The sequence below is a fragment of the Sceloporus occidentalis genome, unplaced genomic scaffold (genome assembly GCF_023333645.1).
Source record: "Sceloporus occidentalis isolate IW3139 unplaced genomic scaffold, rSceOcc1.0.p SCAF_4, whole genome shotgun sequence".
Taxonomy (NCBI): domain Eukaryota; kingdom Metazoa; phylum Chordata; class Lepidosauria; order Squamata; family Phrynosomatidae; genus Sceloporus; species Sceloporus occidentalis.
Genome location: NW_028316984.1, coordinates 97502401 through 97519900, shown reverse-complemented (window position 1 = coordinate 97519900; position 17500 = coordinate 97502401). Strand labels below are relative to the sequence as shown.

General features: G+C 41.7%; 1 protein-coding gene across 1 annotated transcript in view; it reads right to left on the bottom strand.

The window, feature by feature from the left end:
• Positions 1-6419: 6419 nt before the first annotated feature.
• The window catches only part of KCNQ1 (potassium voltage-gated channel subfamily Q member 1), a 427358-nt gene continuing 416277 nt past the window's right edge, over positions 6420-17500 (bottom strand). The window contains exon 18 of the mRNA XM_089523097.1: positions 6420-11720. Coding sequence (XP_089379223.1) covers positions 11526-11720 — 195 coding nt within the window. The 3' untranslated portion in view covers positions 6420-11525. The remainder of the gene's footprint in view (positions 11721-17500) is intronic.

Below are 17500 nucleotides of genomic sequence, written 5' to 3'. Positions count from 1 at the left end.
GGGAATGAGTCAGGAGAAGTTACTTAATTACGTACTTAAGTTTACCTTGATACACGATTCTGGTTCATGTTTTCAAAAAGAAGCGACAGAGCATATCAAGCATTAGGAACAATTTATATAACTGTATAATTATAAGGCAAGCCTCTAAGCAAAACAAGGAGTGGATGGAATCTGCTCAATTTGTTATCAAACCCTACAGAGAGATTAGGGTCCCTCTTATTAGGCCTCCCTGGGACAGAAGGCATCTGTAGGTCTCATTCTGTATAGCTTTTAGCCTCAGAGTTGCTGCTAGATGAAAGCTGTATGAGGCCATTTGTCAACAGTTCTTTCCTCTGTTATCTCAGTCAGCTGCTGCTTTTTATTCACTCTCTGGCCCTTGCTCCATTCTCTCATAATGAGCTGACAAAAAATTATTTCCCAAACCCCAGTGGCAATCTTCAGGCCAAAGTATTGCACCTGCAGAGAGTATGGTGTAATCTTCCTTTGGTGGAAAATACTGCTCAATGAAGCATTCTCGCTCCATCCCTTTCTCCCATTTGCCATTAGGGACAATATAAGAGACCCTTTTCTAGAGCTTTCCTCATTTGCTCAATCTCCAGTGGTATAGTGTGACCATGTAGCTAAGCAATGACACTATGTAGCCATAGAAACCTCCAGGTATCTGTGACCATATAAAAACTCCTCCTTTTCATCTTCTCTTTTCTTCCTCCCTGAAAATGGTGAGTGCCAGCTCTGCTGAGCTGCTCCTCTACTTGAAACTTTCCTTTCGTTAACAAGGGTTTAGCCAATCTGTATACAGATGTTCAAAATATACATTTCAATGCAGCTAGTAAACTCTAGTTAAGTAATTTGCATACTGCCTGTTTGTTTCATTTTGCTGAAGTTACTTTCAGTGGGACCTAAGAGATTCAGTGTTTTGTTTAGTGAACACTGCTGAAGGAGACTGATTGAACCAGTCTTCAGACTTATTCCCACTACTCCTCTCTTCCCAGAAGACACCTGACTCCATCTTTACCTCTGAGGGGAAAGAAGGCAGGGCCTCCCATCTGCCCTACACAAAGGAGAACTCTGCTCCCCCCCCAACAGAAGGCACCTGGCTCCATCTCACTCTCCTGCTGGTCCCAGAATTCTCCACAGGAAGAAGGACAAGTATAACCTGTGCTCCCTGGAAGAACTTCCTGCTTGCATCGGACTCGTCCCCAGAAGGACTGAGCTGGCAATATTATTATTATTTTCGTTATTATTGTTATTGTTGTTGTTGACCTTTAATTGTAAAGCCCTCAAACTCCTTTACCACCCCAGTAAGAGAGCCAGCTACACCTCTTTCTTTTCTCTACGAACCTCATCCTTCCCATGGCTCGCCACATTTCTCCTAACCTGATCCCCATTCGGCTTCTCCCTGTCTCCCTGCTTCCCTTCCTCTGTTCCCTCTGGAACTGCCGCTCTGCTGCCCCTAAAGCAACAACAATTCATGACCTTTTTCTCTCTAAATCCTTTAACCTCCTCGCTCTCACCGAAACCTGGCTCCCAGCCCATAATACTGCTACCTCCGCTGCCCTTTCTTTTGGTGGTCTCTCCTTCACCCACTCCAGCCGTCCTGAGGGTTGAGGAGGAGGGGTTGGTATCTTGCTATCTAACTCCTGCCAGTTTCAAGTTCTATCTTTTCCCCCTAGCTATCCTTTCTCTTCTTTTGAGTTTCATCCTATTAGACTCTTTTCTCCTCTACAGCTCCGGGTCGCAGTTATTTATCGCCCTCCTGGCTCTGCCACCCAGTTTCTCTCAGACTTTGAATCATGGCTGACATTCTTTCTTTCAGATTCAGTCCCCACTCTGATCTTAGGTGACTTTAATATCCACGTTGACGATTCCAATAACCCTACAACATCTCGCTTTAACTCTCTGCTAGCTTCTTTTGGCCTCCAACCACATTCCAACTCTTCAACTCATTCTCTTGGTCACTGTCTTGACCTAGTTCTTGCTGCAAACTGCACCATTTCTGACTACCTGGCACTTGACTTTCCACTATCTGATCATCATTTAATCTCCTTTGCTCTTATACTCCTCCTCCTCGCCATACTATTTAATTTCATTTTTGTGATCTTCAATCTATTGACTCTAACCATCTTGGTCTGACCCTGGTTTCATCTCTCTCTTCCCTAAATCTCGGGGATTCTGCTGATTCAGCTATGTCTTTATTTAACTCCACTCTTTCCTCAACTCTTGACCATTTTGCCCGTCTCTGTATGCACTTCTTCCTCTAAGACTAGACCTCAGCCCTGGCTTTCCCCCAACATTAAGTTTCTCCGGTCCTGCTCTAGAGCGGCCGAACGTCTTTGGAGAAAGTCCAAAGAGTGGGCTGATTTTATCCATTTCAAATTTGTTCTTTCTTCCTTCTCATGCGGCCTCTCTATGGCAAAACAGAATTATTACAAATCATTGATCTCCGCCAATGAGAGGCGCCTGCAGCGCTTGTTCTCCACCTTCAACACTTTGCTTAAACTTCCCTCTCCTCCTGTCTCTTCATCATTCTCTCCTAATGACTTTGCTAACTATTTCATCTCTAAGATTTCCACTATTCGCTCTGAGATAGTCCCTCCCGATTCTTCTTCTGCTCATAATCTTCTATCGCCCTCGCCTAACAAATTTTCTGTGTTTCCTTCTGCCTCTTTGGATGAACTCTCTACACTTCTGAACTCTTCCAAACCTGCAACCTGTTCTCTTGATCCAATTCCTACTCGTCTTCTAATCTCTATAGCTCCCTCCTTTCTGCCCTCGCTTCTCCATATCTTCAATCTCTCTCTCTCTAAAGGCTCCTTCCCTTCGGACTTCAAACATGCTCTCATTTCCCCAATTCTGAAAAAAACTTCTCTTGACCCCTCCTCTTTGTCTAGCTATCGTCCGATTTCTCTTCTCCCCTTTCTTTCTAAGGTTTTGGAACGGGTTGTTTATTCACGCTGTCTTGAGTTTCTTGAAGCCAACTCCATCCTCGATCCCTTTCAGTCTGGTTTCCGCCCAAGGCATTCTACTGAAACAACTCTCACTAAGATTTCGAATGACCTTTTACAGGCCAAGGCTAATGGCCTTTACTCTGTTCTCATCCTTCTCGATTTGTCTGCAGCCTTTGACACTGTTGATCACTTTCTCCTAATTGACATACTCTCTGACCTTGGGTTCTCAGACTCTGTTCTTGACTGGTTTAGATCTTACTTGTCTGGCAGATCTTTTGCAGTAGTTGCAGGGGGCCAGACTTCTTCTCCTGTTCCCTTATCTGTTGGAGTTCCCCAGGGCTCTGTTCTGGGTCCCCTTCTGTTTTCTCTCTACACACTGTCCTTAGGAAAACTCATTAGCTCTTTTGGCTTTTCCTACCATCTGTATGCCGATGACACCCAGTTGTATCTTTCCGCCCCTGACCTTTCTCCAAGGCTTGAACAGCAAGCTTTGTCTTGCCTCACAGCTGTCTCACAGTGGATGCGCCATCAGCGTTTGAAGCTCAACATGTCCAAGACGGAGCTTCTTGTCTTTCCTCCTAAGCCCACCCTTCAACTCTCCTTTTCTGTCTCTGTGGACAACATTTCTATTCAACCAGTCCAGCAAGCCCGCAGTCTTGGTTTTATCTTTGACTCTTCTCTGTCGTGTATCCCTCAGATCCAGACCACAGCCAAGGCTTGTAGATTCTTCTTGTACAATATTGCCAAAATCTGACCATATCTCTCTGCTTCTACTGCTAAGATCCTGGTCCATGCCCTAGTGATCTCATGACTTGATTACTGTATCGTCCTCCTGGCTGGGCTTCCTCTTTCTCACCTCCGTCCTTTAATCTCTGTTCAGCATTCAGCTGCACGCATTATCACTTCCACCCACCGCTCTGACCACATCTCTCCTGTGTTGGCATCCCTTTACTGGCTCCCCCTCCCTTTCCGCATTCAGTATAAGCTCCTGCTGTCGACATTCAAAGCCCTCCATGGACTGGCCCCTCCTTACTTATCAGACCTTCTTTCTCCTCACCTTCCCACCAGAGCCCTCCGTTCTGGTAGTCAAGGTCTGCTGTCTCAGCCCAGGATTTCCTCTGCCCCATCCCGGATTCGCCCCTTTTCACTTGCTGCCCCTCACTCCTGGAACCTTCTTCCTCCACAAGCAAGAGCCATCACTTCTTTAACCAGCTTCAAAACGGAGTTGAAAACCATCCTGTTTAGAGAAGCCTTCCCAGGCATTGCATAATTGTTGCTTACTATTTGATGTTCTTTTGGTGCCTGTTTATCAAACCATTTCCTGTATTGCTATGTACTGTATATGCATTATCCTACTTGAGAGTATGTATTTTCCCTGGAAAATGATTAACCATCCATTATGAAGCCAAGCCCTCCCTCCAGTCCATCTGCCTTGGTCCAGGCCTCGGAGGTAGAGAGGAACTGCTGGACCTCTTACCCTTTCCCTCCACCACTCCCTTCTCCTTCTGTGTCATGTCTTTTTAGATTGTAAGCCCAAGGGCAGGTAACCGTCTCACTAAAAAGATTGCATGTACAGCGCTGTGTAAATTTACAGCGCTTCATAAATAAAGGTTAATAATAATAATAATACCTTTTAAATCATATCGTGAATCAGTTTGAACTGGTTCAAATGACCCTGGTTCCCACTAAATCTGAATCACTGAAGCAATTCTGAGAGGTGGGCCATGTGCTAGACCCATTTAACCCGTGTCTTTTTGACACTAATTTTTTCCACTTCTTTTTTGATAAATCGAATCTGCACAAGTGAGAACCACATGCAGATTGGAATCAATTTAAATTTCCTCTTCAGCTGGCTGGATCTGAATCATTTTGAATCCATTAATTCATGAATGGGAACCACAAGTGGATTATTTTAGAGGGAAAAAAGTGATTGGAGCAAATGTTGTGGGAGAAAAAGAAAACCATGCTCCACTGTCGAATCGATCCATCGATTCGGATTGCACACTGATTTATTTGTAAGTGGGAATGGAGCCTTTATCTTTCCCAGAGAAGGAGCTAACACCCAGGGACTCTAGCCATAATCCAACAGGGTCACATTCCTTAACTAAAGGAAGAGGTATCACAGACAGACTATACTGGATTCCCTCTGCAGCACACAATCCCCTGCAAAACACTGGGTACTGATAGTGTTGTTGCTTCAGAATAAAACAACATGCGGGAGATATTTTTGTCAGCAGTTACTGTCGTAAGTAAAAATGATACTCAAAAATTCACTAAATCAATGCAAGATTGCATTTGTTGACATTCTGAATAAAGTATGTCAATAGTTTTCACCAAAATCTGTTACAAACATATGATACCATTTGATTTTAAACTGGATAAAAAATGACACATGTCGGAATATAGTACTGACCATAAAAACAAAATCCAGAATACAAATTGTGGGTATATCCTTATTCAGCCGATCAAAAGGTACTAAATATATTATCATACCCTCCAACCATCCCAGTTTTGGCAGGAACAATCCTGGTTAATACTTTAGAGTCCCACTTTTTCAGCTGCTTTGCAAATGTCCCAGTTTTTCTTTCTGCCTCTTCCCACTGTCCCCATTTGTCCTTGGCTTACTTCAGTTGCTGCACATTGAGTTCAAACTGAAAAGCTAATTTGCACTTCCTTAACGATCCATGGAATCTCACTCATCCCTTTATGCTCAAGTAAAGGCAACCTGCTCCAGTGTCTCCCAGCTTGCCTGTACTTCCTCATTAATAACTTCTGCCACTTTAACCACATTCTGATATAGCTAAAACACATAGGTCTGTTATCATCTGTGAAATCTTGGAGGATATGCATCACACTAGCTTTTGAAGTCCAGTGGCTTCTTCATTAGGCAAAAAGGGTCAAAATCACTCAGGAGAACTGAAGTCACAGATCTGCATCTTGCTTGAGAGGATTGCTCAAGATGGTCTTAAGGGAGGGTCAATGCAGATGAAAGATTAGGCCATAACACCCATGCATGTGATACAACTGGAACAAAGAGAGTAAAAGAAATGCATTTTTTATTCTCCATTGGCAGCAACAAAGCACATCCAATGGAGAAGACAACATTTTTTTTATTGTAGGGATCCCAGTGATCCCTGTTACTGAATATTCAGCTTGATAGCAGGGACTAGTAACAAGGTACAGTATTTTGCTTTACCATTTATATTGCAACTCCATGAAACAGATCCAGGTCTTTGTACACCCAGTGCAAATGATGCCCTGCCCCTAATTAAGACAAATTCCTGATACGCAAACTGAACCAGTGAAATTCAGATCAATTTCTTTAAAAAATACAAACAAAAAAATTAAAGTCTTGTTCTGTATTTTATTAGGAAATTAACAACCTCAAATTACAAAGGTGAACATAATTTTAACAGCAGATTCAAAATCAAGTTTGTCGTTTTTGATTTCTTATAAAATATAATGCCACCAAGAAATTCCCACTTAGTTTTTTAAAAAGTTTCTGCGTCCTTTAAAAATTTGCTTACTGTACACATGAAAAGTGAGTAATCCTAAATATATTCCATAGTTCATTCTGAGATATCTGAGGATGTATTTTGCTATCTAGAAAAGAAAAATGAAATGCTTAAAGTAATCCCTAGAAAATTCAAGCCCCAAGTAGATCTGTTGTGCACCTAGGAGGCAATCATGAATCAAAATGAGATGGAGGCTCAGGTAGTGCATGCTGCATGCCACTAAGGGTTATAGAGCACAAGGCAGGCAGATTTGATGCACCTGGAAGTTGTCTGTGTAGATCTCACTGAAATACACCAGTCTTGCCCTAAAGGGAAATAAGAGGGTTTGTTCTGGCTACAGGCTGTGGTGGAGATCACCAGTGTGTAAGGCTTTCGAAGTGGATTAGATAAAATAATGGAAGACAGGCCTATCAGTTTGTTGTTGTTGTGTGCCTTCAAGTTGTTTCTGATTTATGGCGAGTCTAAGCCTTATGGTGTTTTCTTGGCAAGATTTGTTCAGAGGTTTGCCATTGCCTTCCCAGGAGGCTGAGAGAAAATGACTTGCCCAAGGTCACCCAATAGGTTTCGTGACCAAGCAGAAAATCGACCCCTGTTCTCCAACACTCAAACCACTACGCCATGACCTATAATGATATACTTGTATATGTGGTGGGTGATGGGCAATAGTCCTCAGGTCCTGATTTTGGTTCTCACCAAAGTATCTGCCTGGCCATTGTTGGAAATAGGCTATTAGGTTTGATGGTTAATTGGCCAGATGTAGCAGAGGTTTCATTTAGTGTCATCCTTCAAAATTCATTTCCACATAAAGAAAAGAAAAAAAAATCCTATGCAAAGGGAACTGCACAATATTTTAGAAATCCCCTAGTGTTCCATTAAAGTGTTCCAGTGAGGATTCCAGCAGTGCTTGCTTTTTTTTAAAAGTCCAAATTATACAGGAAGTAGAAAACAAGTGGAATTATTTTAGGCAAAACAGGAGGAAATGTCAATTTAGGGTGAATCTGCAGAAAGTGCTAGGTTTTCAGGTCTTAGCCACAGCACATTAAAATTAATGGAAAGTAGATAAGAGATTCAGCTTAGTTTTTATGACATTAATTTTTTCCTGCTAGATCAGTATTTCTCAGACTTGATTTTGGAAAGGATTTTCCAAAATACAGTGGTTCTTATGGTAGAACTTTGCTGATATAACCTATTACAAAATATTCCATTATATCAATGTTGTATAGATTAGCTAGCTCTCTACTGGGTAATGAATTTTCCATGGTAGTCCCAGTGGTTAAATGCCTGTACTGCAGCCATTCACTCAAAACCACAAGGTTGCGAGTTCAAGACCAGCAAAAGGGCTCAAGCTTGACTCAGGCTTGCATCCTTCCAAGGTCGCTAAAATGAGTACCCAGATTGTTGGGGGCAAATTAGCTTACAGTTGTAAACTGCTTAGACTTTAGGCGGTATGAAGCAATATATAAATGAAGCTTGTTTGTAGGGACTGCTTCATATATTATATTATATTGGGCAAGATCTAAAATGTTGGTTGTTACATTGAAAACCATACGTGGTTTGGGGTCAGATTACCTATGGGATTGAATTTTCCCACATAACCCACTCCATCCACTCAGATCCTTTGAGGGACATTTACTGTAGTGAGCAAAAATTAAGATGACTATTACCTAGAGGACATTTTCTTCAGCCACCCCCAGATTGTGGAATGACCTGCCAGAGGGCAGGATATGCTATCTGCATTCAAAACAGCAGTGGAAAACAGTCTTTTCTTGTAGGCCTATCCAGATTATTTTTAAATTATGAATTTTAAAGTATTGATTTTAATATTTATTTATTTTATATAATCTTTTAACTAATGTTACCTGTTTGATCAGTTGTTGCTGCCCATCTTGATCCATAGGGAGAGGTGGGTAAGAAATAATAATAAAACTAAATAGTAATAATAATAACAACAACAACAACAACAACAACAACAACATTTTCTGCAGATGAACCACCACATCATTGTGAGCCATGCAGAATCATCCCATGACATGCTGCTGCTAGAGGTGAAGAACAAGCCACACCATTCCTTGCCTACATATAGAAAAGGGCTGAAATGATAGCTGAATTTTGTCAGCACTCAGGAGAGGGTTCTTCACCGCACCTCAGGCAGCAGCTAATTTAAAGGCCCCAGGGCAGGTACACAGCTCTAACCTCTAAAAGAGGGGAAAAGGAAGAGGAGGAACCATGAGAATCATTTGCCACCTGTGGCAGATGGCCTCACTCTGCCTGAAGATAGGGTTGGTCTGACAATGTTAGAACAGGGACATTTGAAATAGCATTAACTGTTTCCCCCCCTTAACTGCACATACAGTATGGCTATTTGGAGTTGAAAAAGAGAACACTGCATCAAACTTCGAAGGGAATGGATTCACACTGTGAGTCCATTGTGTACCTGCTAACATATGTGTCAAGTAGTTCCTACAGAAAGGAACTGTTTGTTCCTTCTTTTACAATACAATGCAAGGAATGCTCTTTGGTAAGGATGTGCCACACAGTCTTTTTATTGCTTGATTCTGAGGCCACTGGCATGAGAACAATCTGTACCTCTCTTTACGTTGAAGTGCCTGTCTCCTGGCTGCCAAACTCAGCAAACCATTCAGTCAGTGGCTCTCTCTACAAAGGTATGTTGGTCATACACTTAAGTGAGTAGTGGCTCTGTAGGTCATCAGTGCCAGACAGATAAGGGTCTGCCAGGACATAAAATAATGGACCAGGAGGTAGAACTTTTTAATATCATGGTGTTTGGGTTAACTGTATGTAATCTGCTGCTGAGAAAGGAGTTATAGTCATGCATGCCAAGAAAATATAGTATAATCACAGCCACTACTAGAGAAAAGCGGGTCACCCCCCCACCCCCAATCCAAGTCATTATATTCAGTTATGATATATTCAAGGGGATGAGGTGGAATGAGTAGCAGGAGATTTTCCATGCTCACATTCCTTCTGGATTGCTAAGAATATCATGGTGTGCTTGTGTTCTCCGCTACAGGTCATAATGCTTGGATCAGTTCTTCATGCACCTTAATATGGTATCACATATTTAAGTGATATACTCAGGGCCAAGAAATGAAAATAAAATAAAGTAAAAATTCTATACCCGTGATTCCTTGCTATAGAAAGTCCAAGCTTTCAGTTTGTGCTTATTAAGAAGAGTTATATAATGTCTGTGAATTATTCTATCAAAACATTTAGTTATTCCTAGAATTCAGTGTGAACTCATGCAGCCCCTAGGGGTATTCTTCAAATTGCAATGAAATGCCTTTTCTTTTTCATGTTCCCTCTGATTTTCTCAGGGTTGGTTTTACATTGATGTGGGTATTTCTTGATGACTTAACCCTTGAAAATTCACAGGTGAGTGTGCCAATCCACTCTGCTGAAAAGTATTACAGTTGAGATGAAGTGAGGCAATGGAGACTTCCTATCTCTGACACTGATTTGTTGTATGTGCAGATCATACACTAATTTTCCAGGGCAGATAGTAATTTGCTCTGAAAGACACAAAACAAGTTCCTCCTGAAAACTCATTCAAGACTCCATGCTATAAAGAGGAACAGAGATAGCCCTTGTAGATACCACATTGTAAGATATTTTCCTGAAGAAGCGTGGATTTTTATATTTACACAGCAGGGCCTGCACGAGTGACTCTTGCTTCCAATTCCCTGATGTGTACAGCAGCACCAGCCCTTAGGGCTGACTAGCCAGATAAATATAAAGGCACTTCCATACCTAGTGAGCAGTGCTCCTTTGCCACAGCCTTACAGATTACAGAGTTTGTGAATATTAGCATGAGGGAGATGCACCCACTTCCCTTTGGGGCATTATGAAGAAGTGCGTCAGCCAACATGGGAATGAATGTGCATTTGGCTGGAGCACCCATGTCCAAAGCTGCTGAAAGTGTTTCCCCCAAATAGTCATTTCAAGCCCCTGATCAGTAAGATCCAGTTACTGCAGACCTCTGCCCATTACAGTACATTGAGAAACAAGCTAGACCTACCTCAGTATAAAAAGCAATGGGTTTTGAAAGCTCGTTCAGGACACACACACACACACACACACACACACACACACAGGTGGTTGTGATAAATAGTATGTATAAATAATTTGGCAGTTGTATGATTTAAAAAAATTAAACAATTTTTCTATGTAACATTTCAGCATTCCCATGAAATCACAGTATTATACAAAAAGAAATCTACATTGCATTGCATTACAGATATAAGTTTTAGGCTAAAGCAAAAGTTCTTCCCTGAAGAAAAACAGTTATTTTTTTAAAAAAAACCTGAAGTCATTAGATTTATGTAACAGGCTAAAAAAAATGAACACAGGAGTAAGGTTGGGAAATCATTCAATGCATGCTTCTGCTATTTTCTAGAACAGTAGTGATATGTTTACACAGTACAGCCTACATACATTACTTTCCTTAAGAAATCTAAGTAGCATATCTACCTGTATACTACTATCAGCAGAGTCATAAACAGAACACACACCTGGCCATCTAAGTTCAAGTATCAATATCACTGAAGAACCACAAGGTGCATTCTACCAAACAGAGCTGCAGCCAAGTTTTGAAACTATTTCAAACAAGTTTTTACAGGACTTCAGAGACTTGCCTGAAGCAGCAGACTTGATAAATTGTGCATAGAAACTGGCTGACATGTTGTCTATGTCATCATTGTCATCATTATCATCATTGTCATCATCATCATCATCATCGCTGGTCTTTCAGTGTAGTGACAGATTGTAGTAAGATAAAACATATTCACACAGGGGAGGGGGGGAGGCAGAGCTTATGAGTGTACCACATTATTAAACAAGAGCAAGTACAACACCACCACAGTGCAGGTTTTAAGGTTTTTGTGGTAATCTCAATCACTGTCTTTGGAAGAATACATCTGAGGTTAGTAACATTGGTTTAGCAGACCTGTTTAATTCTTTGTATGGCTGATTATGCATTTTAATTTCTTCCCAACCCTCAAGATTCACAACATTCAGTGTCAATGAAAAAGAAGGTACGGCTGCATCAAGAACCATCATCAGTTCCCCTTGGAACGGTCAGTTGTTCATAAGTAGGGAGTGTGTTACTAGAGAGAAAGAGTTCAGGGTTAACTTCATTCCCGTGACATGATTTGTTGCTGCCTTGGTTGCCTTGCTGGATGGAAACCAGATGATGCAAGAGGTCTGTGATGAGGTTCAGCTTCTGATCCATTTGAACTACCTGTGAGACAAACAGAACAGCCATTCTGAGAACATACCATAGTTGATAATAAAATAAACTCAAATTCAACACAGATATTAAAGAAGCAGCAGAATTATCATAACTATATTCCTTGAGCACCTTATCTCCATAATCAGAAATATAGTGATGAAGTATTTATAAATAAAATAATAATAATGAAAGTTTATTTATATTTCACACCTCTCCCAAGGATCAAGGCAGGATTACATCAATAAAATAATACAATACAGATACAATTGATAAAACACTAATACTGAATTTACCACATTCCTATTAGTTCCTAAAAACAGTTGATCAGTAGTCAGTAATCATAGTCGAGAGTGAAAGTTATATTAGCAAAAGCAAAAAAATATATAAAAAATACACCTGATTTGGCAGCACAGTGCTGATTTGTTCTTGGTTATCCCACTTTTTGAGCTGCTTTTAAAATGCCTGAGTTTCTCTCTCTGTGTTCAGCCTACTTCCATTAGTGCAGACTGAGTTCAAAGTATAAAAGCAGTTTGCACTGAGTTAATTCAGAAGAAGACCAGTTAATTCAGAGGAGAAGAGCAGGTGGAATCCTGCCCTTCCCAGTAAGCTCCAGGAAAAGTAAACTTCTACAGCCACTCCTACAGCTTGTCATCTTGACCATACTCTTCTGTCATCTTGACCATACTCTGATGTTAACTTGGCCACATGTGTTCCAATTTTCATCTATGAATTGTCAGAGAATATCCTTTCTGTGGTAAAGTTTCACAGCTGGACTTTAAAAACCTCCAGCAAAAGAGAGTTCAAAAACCAAAAGAACACCCCTGTTTACCTAATCTAGTCTCATTGTTTGTATTGGCTCTGCAGTGGGGCATATCACATAGGGGAAATCTGCATGAGCATTTTAACAGACCACTTGCTTTTTCAAAGAAATATGATGCCAATAAGATATTTGCTGTATCAGATTCTGCTATGACAGAATCAATCTCTTAATGTAAACTGAGCTATGATCCACAAAAGAACCAGTGACTCAGCCAGGATTCCTAACCTTTGCTCTCTTGCATCAATACTGATCTGTTCTGCACAACCCCAATGCAGTATGAAGGAAGGGTTTCCCATAATACATTCCTCTCTTCTTACAGCTTGTGTACCTACAGTATAACATGTGGAAGGAATGGAGAAGGGGCACACAGTATGACCTAGAATGAAAAAATGGGGATTGGGGCAGGTATTTGTTTGGATTTTCAATCATGCAGTAAATAGAAAATATATGAATGCATGAAAATTTAAAACTGTGATGTTCAGTGGGCAGACCTCTACATAGCACTGGCTCTATTAGATTTGCTGCCTCACTCTGCTTGAGGGTGTGCCTTATTTTAAAATGGGGAGCTACATGCCTAGAGCAAATAGTTGTAATGCCAGCACACCAGCTGGCATGAGGGGAATACTGACCTCTTCAGCTATGAACTACAAACAATACCAAAACAAATGCCGGTAATTGGGAAATGATGAGAGAGAGTCTGTTGGGAAGACTGGATTTTTCACGATCCCAGCAACAAGGGATTTGTGGAACCTCAGAAAATGAATAGAAGAATGGAGAGTACGTTTCGCCCCTGTTGCCTTCCTTTGTTCTTAAAGGATAAGAGAGCATGGGAGAATAATCTGTACCAGGATTTACTTGGCATGAGATATTCTACCCTTCTATTCCACTTCAGCGATGCTGGCTGGCACTTTAGAGAGGGGAGGGTGGAATAAAAGCCCTGCTAAATTCCTTGACCACTCACACAGGAAAGGATGCCTTTTGTCTCCAAATGGGTGCTGCAGACAATAGAGTGCAAGGGCACCTCATGTTCTCATGCCCGGATTTAGCTTCTGTTTAATTCTAGTGATAATAGGAACCTAACATGAGTACAATCAGATGGTAAAAACTGTTTCAGGTTTGTCAAACTACAACAAGTGTGTGTGTGTGTGAGAGAGAGAGAGAGAGAGAGAGAGAGAGAGAGTGTCTTGGGTTGGGAGGAATGTCAGAATATAGATTCAATGTTTAATAATAATAATAATAGTTTATTTTTATCCCACTTTTCCAACTTTTGATCAAAGCGGCGTACAGATTTAGATAAAAAATACATCAAGATAAAACAATTAAAACAGCATTTAAAAACAATCACAATAACAACAATAGGATCAGCTGAGTGGGGGGAATCCATAACATTGCAAGGTCATCAACAGAGGGGGTAAAACATAAAATGACATCTCATGGAGGGAAGGCTTGGGAGAAGAAAAAGGTCTTAAGATTCTTCTTAAAGAGACCTAAAGATGTGGTGGAGCGGAGCTCGTCTGGGAGATTATTCCATATTCTAGGGGCCGAGATAGAAAAGGCCCGTTGCGAGGTCCTCGCATAACGTGCCGTTGGGACCTCCAGCAAGTTCTTCCCTGCCGACCTGAGTGTGCGGGGCGGATTATATGGGGATAGGTGGTCCTCCAAGTACCCTGGGCCCAAGCCATTTAGGGCTTTATAGGTCATTACCAGCACCTTGTATTGCACCCGGAAGCAAATTGGCAGCCAATGGAGATCTTTCAAGATAGGTGTTATGTGGTCTGACCTGGAACACCCAGCGACCAGTCTCGTTGCCATATTTTGCACTAACTGTAGCTTCTGGGTTTGGTACAAGGGTTGCCCCATGTAGAGCACATTGCAGAGCATGTACTACAGTTTCAAGGTCCCTCCGGTCCAGGTAGGGGCGCAGTTGGCGTATCAGCCGAAGCTGATAACAAGCGCTCCTGACCGCCACATCCACCTGAGATGACAGCTGGAGCGACGAGTCCAGGAGCACTCCCAAGCTGCGAACCGAGTCCTTCAAGGGGAGCATGACCCCGTTCAGGACAGGATGGCAAATCTCACCACCCGGACCCGGGGAACCTATCACCAGTACTTCCGTTTTCTCTGGATTCAAACTGTGTTTGTTTTTCCCTCATCTAGCCCATTACCGACTCCAAACAGGCATTTAGAGGGGAGATGCCATCCCTAGTCACCGCATCAGTCGGAGTCACAGAGAAACAAATTTGGGTGTCATCAGCGTACTGATAACACCGCGCCCCATATCTCCGGATGATCTCTCCCAGCGGTTTCATGTAAATGTTAAATAGCGTGGGGGACAGAATAGCTCCTTGAGGGACACCAGATGTCAGTTCCCTCTTATTAGAGCAGACGTCCCCCAGCTGCACCATCTGCAATCTACCTGAGAGGTAGGAACGGAACCACTGGAGTGCAGTGCCCCCGATACCCAACTCCCTCAGGCGTTCCAGAAGGATACCATGGTCAATGGTATCTAAAGCTGCTGAGATATCCAAAAGCACTAACAGGGACATGCTTCCCCTGTCCATGCCCAGACGGAGATCATCGACTAAGGTGACCATGGCAGTCTCAACTCCATAGCCCGCCAGAAGCCGGTTTCAAATGGGTCTAGAAAATCTGTTTCATCCAAGATCGATTGAAGCTGGAAAGTGACCGCTCTCTCGATCACCTTCCCCAAGAAAGGCAGCAGCGATACAGGCCGATAGTTGTTATAAATCAGGGGGTCTAAGGAGGATTTTTTTAGCAGGGGTTTCACAACTGCTAATTTCAGTTTAGATGGAAATTGTCCCTCTCTTAGAAATGTGTTAATTATGCGGTGCAACATAGTTAGCACCGCATCCCCCCTCCCCTGAGCTGCCAGCCATGAGGAAAAGTTTAGAAAAGTAGTCATGCTGGCTGAGGTATTCTACAGGCTGTGGTCCAAAGAGTAATGTTTCTAAGCAAAAATTAGGTGTAAAGCAAGTGGCTGCAAAGAGAAGCAAGTCTGAGAGCCAACATGGCCCACAATATCATGATCACTTTAATATGCTTTCTTCTAAACAAACCAGCCAGAACACAGTCAAAGGGCTCTCTCTCTCTCTCTCTCTCTCTCTCTCACACACACACACATTATCCTTTACTATATGTGTCTCTTTGTCTCTCACCCATGTGTCAACAGCACAGTTGAGGCATTCAAACAGAGCAGCCAATGGCTCTGTGGTCATTCACATGGAAGGAAGTAGATGTACACCCCTTTGGGTAATGTCCTATAGGAGACTGTAGAATGCAAAGAATGGGAAAACTTACTTTTTAGGACTACATGGCCAATGATCATGCCAGCTGGAGGGTTCTCACAACCACAGTCCAAAAAAGTAATCTTTCAAAGCTTGGAGAATGAATGAATGGGTAATATCCATGCTGCTGACCATTCAACCCCTGCTCAGTTTCAAAATACCCTTCTCTCTAAAATGACATTTGACAATGGATTTAGATTACAGGCCTTAATCTAGAAAGAGGCACCTCACTGCCTTTCCCTTGAAGAACTCAGGAAAAGTGCTGATGCATCTACTAATGCAGTTTCATAGGAATCAATCTACCTATGTCTGGTTATCGTCCAAACATCATTCAGGATAGTAAAAGATGTAAGTCAGAACAGAATGTCAACAAACCTGGAGAATTTCAAGTACGGCTTGAATATTTCTCAAGTGAAAAAGAATACTGTTTTTGTCAAACGGTTTGGACACTTGCTGGGAAGCAGATACAGAGACCACAAAAATACGAGGTGCTGGACGATGCATTGCAGCTGGGCCTCCCCTCACAAACACTAGACAAAAGCTGAAATCCTCAATTCACCAGCTCCACAAGGAGTAGTGAGAGGATTGTAATCAAAATATCCCAGATAGTATGCTTATGGAATCCTACAGGCCCAGGAATTATTATAGTAGAAATTATTGCTACTATAAAAAGGAAGTTATTTGCACAATGATAAAAAAACATGGTTAAGAAACATTGGGGGGGGGGGAAGACATTGATAGATTGATAGATTAACTTTCAGGAAGGAAAACAACAACAACGATAATGAAATGTATCTAGTACTTCGGGGTGTAAGTGAAAACTTTGGGAAATGGTGCTTACAAAATGGTGCAGACAAACCAGCCTTCATCTATTCCTGTCTCAGTTCTCTTGGAACATTTATAACTCCAGCTACCCAACATCCATCAAAAACCCTCAAGGAGTCTTGCAATATTTAATTTTGTAGCCTCTTTCAAGACTGGCATTTTCTCCAAATGGCTAGGAAACTTTACTGGATTATGCAATCACCCCTTTTAGGTGGTGGGATGACAGCATTCATTCATAAAGATAAGCTCCAGGTAGATCTCAGCTATGGAGTGATTGCCTGCGTATCACACTGGACTAAAAAGGATGTTGAGTAAATTGCCCTTCATCTTTCATTACATCCAGGACCAGACTATATGTTACATGTACACTGTGTATATTTTCACTTTATTTTTCTTCTAAAACTCTGAACAACCCTAAAATCAGGCTTTTAGGTTACAGCTTTGATTCAACTGGCCCACTTTAGTTGGGCTGACAACTGGACATATGCCTCTACAATCACTTCTGCCTTTGGTTATAATGTTGCAGGACTAAAATGCATAGTTCCATAGTATGAATCACGTCCAGAAAAACTACTCCAAGTAGTGCGGTGTTTCATAAACTATATTAAATTAATGTACCTTACACTGAGTGTACCTTACACTCCTCCATGAATCAGGCATTCAAACACATTTCCTTGATTAGAAAATTAGCTACAATGCCAAGAGTGTAATAAAAGCAAGGCAGGCAGGGAGAAAAAATGCTGACTCCACTGTAATGTCAGCTTCTCTGGACAGCTCTGAGCCTTTTACTAAAAACAGCAAACCATACTAATAAAATATAAAAATAATTCAAACTGATT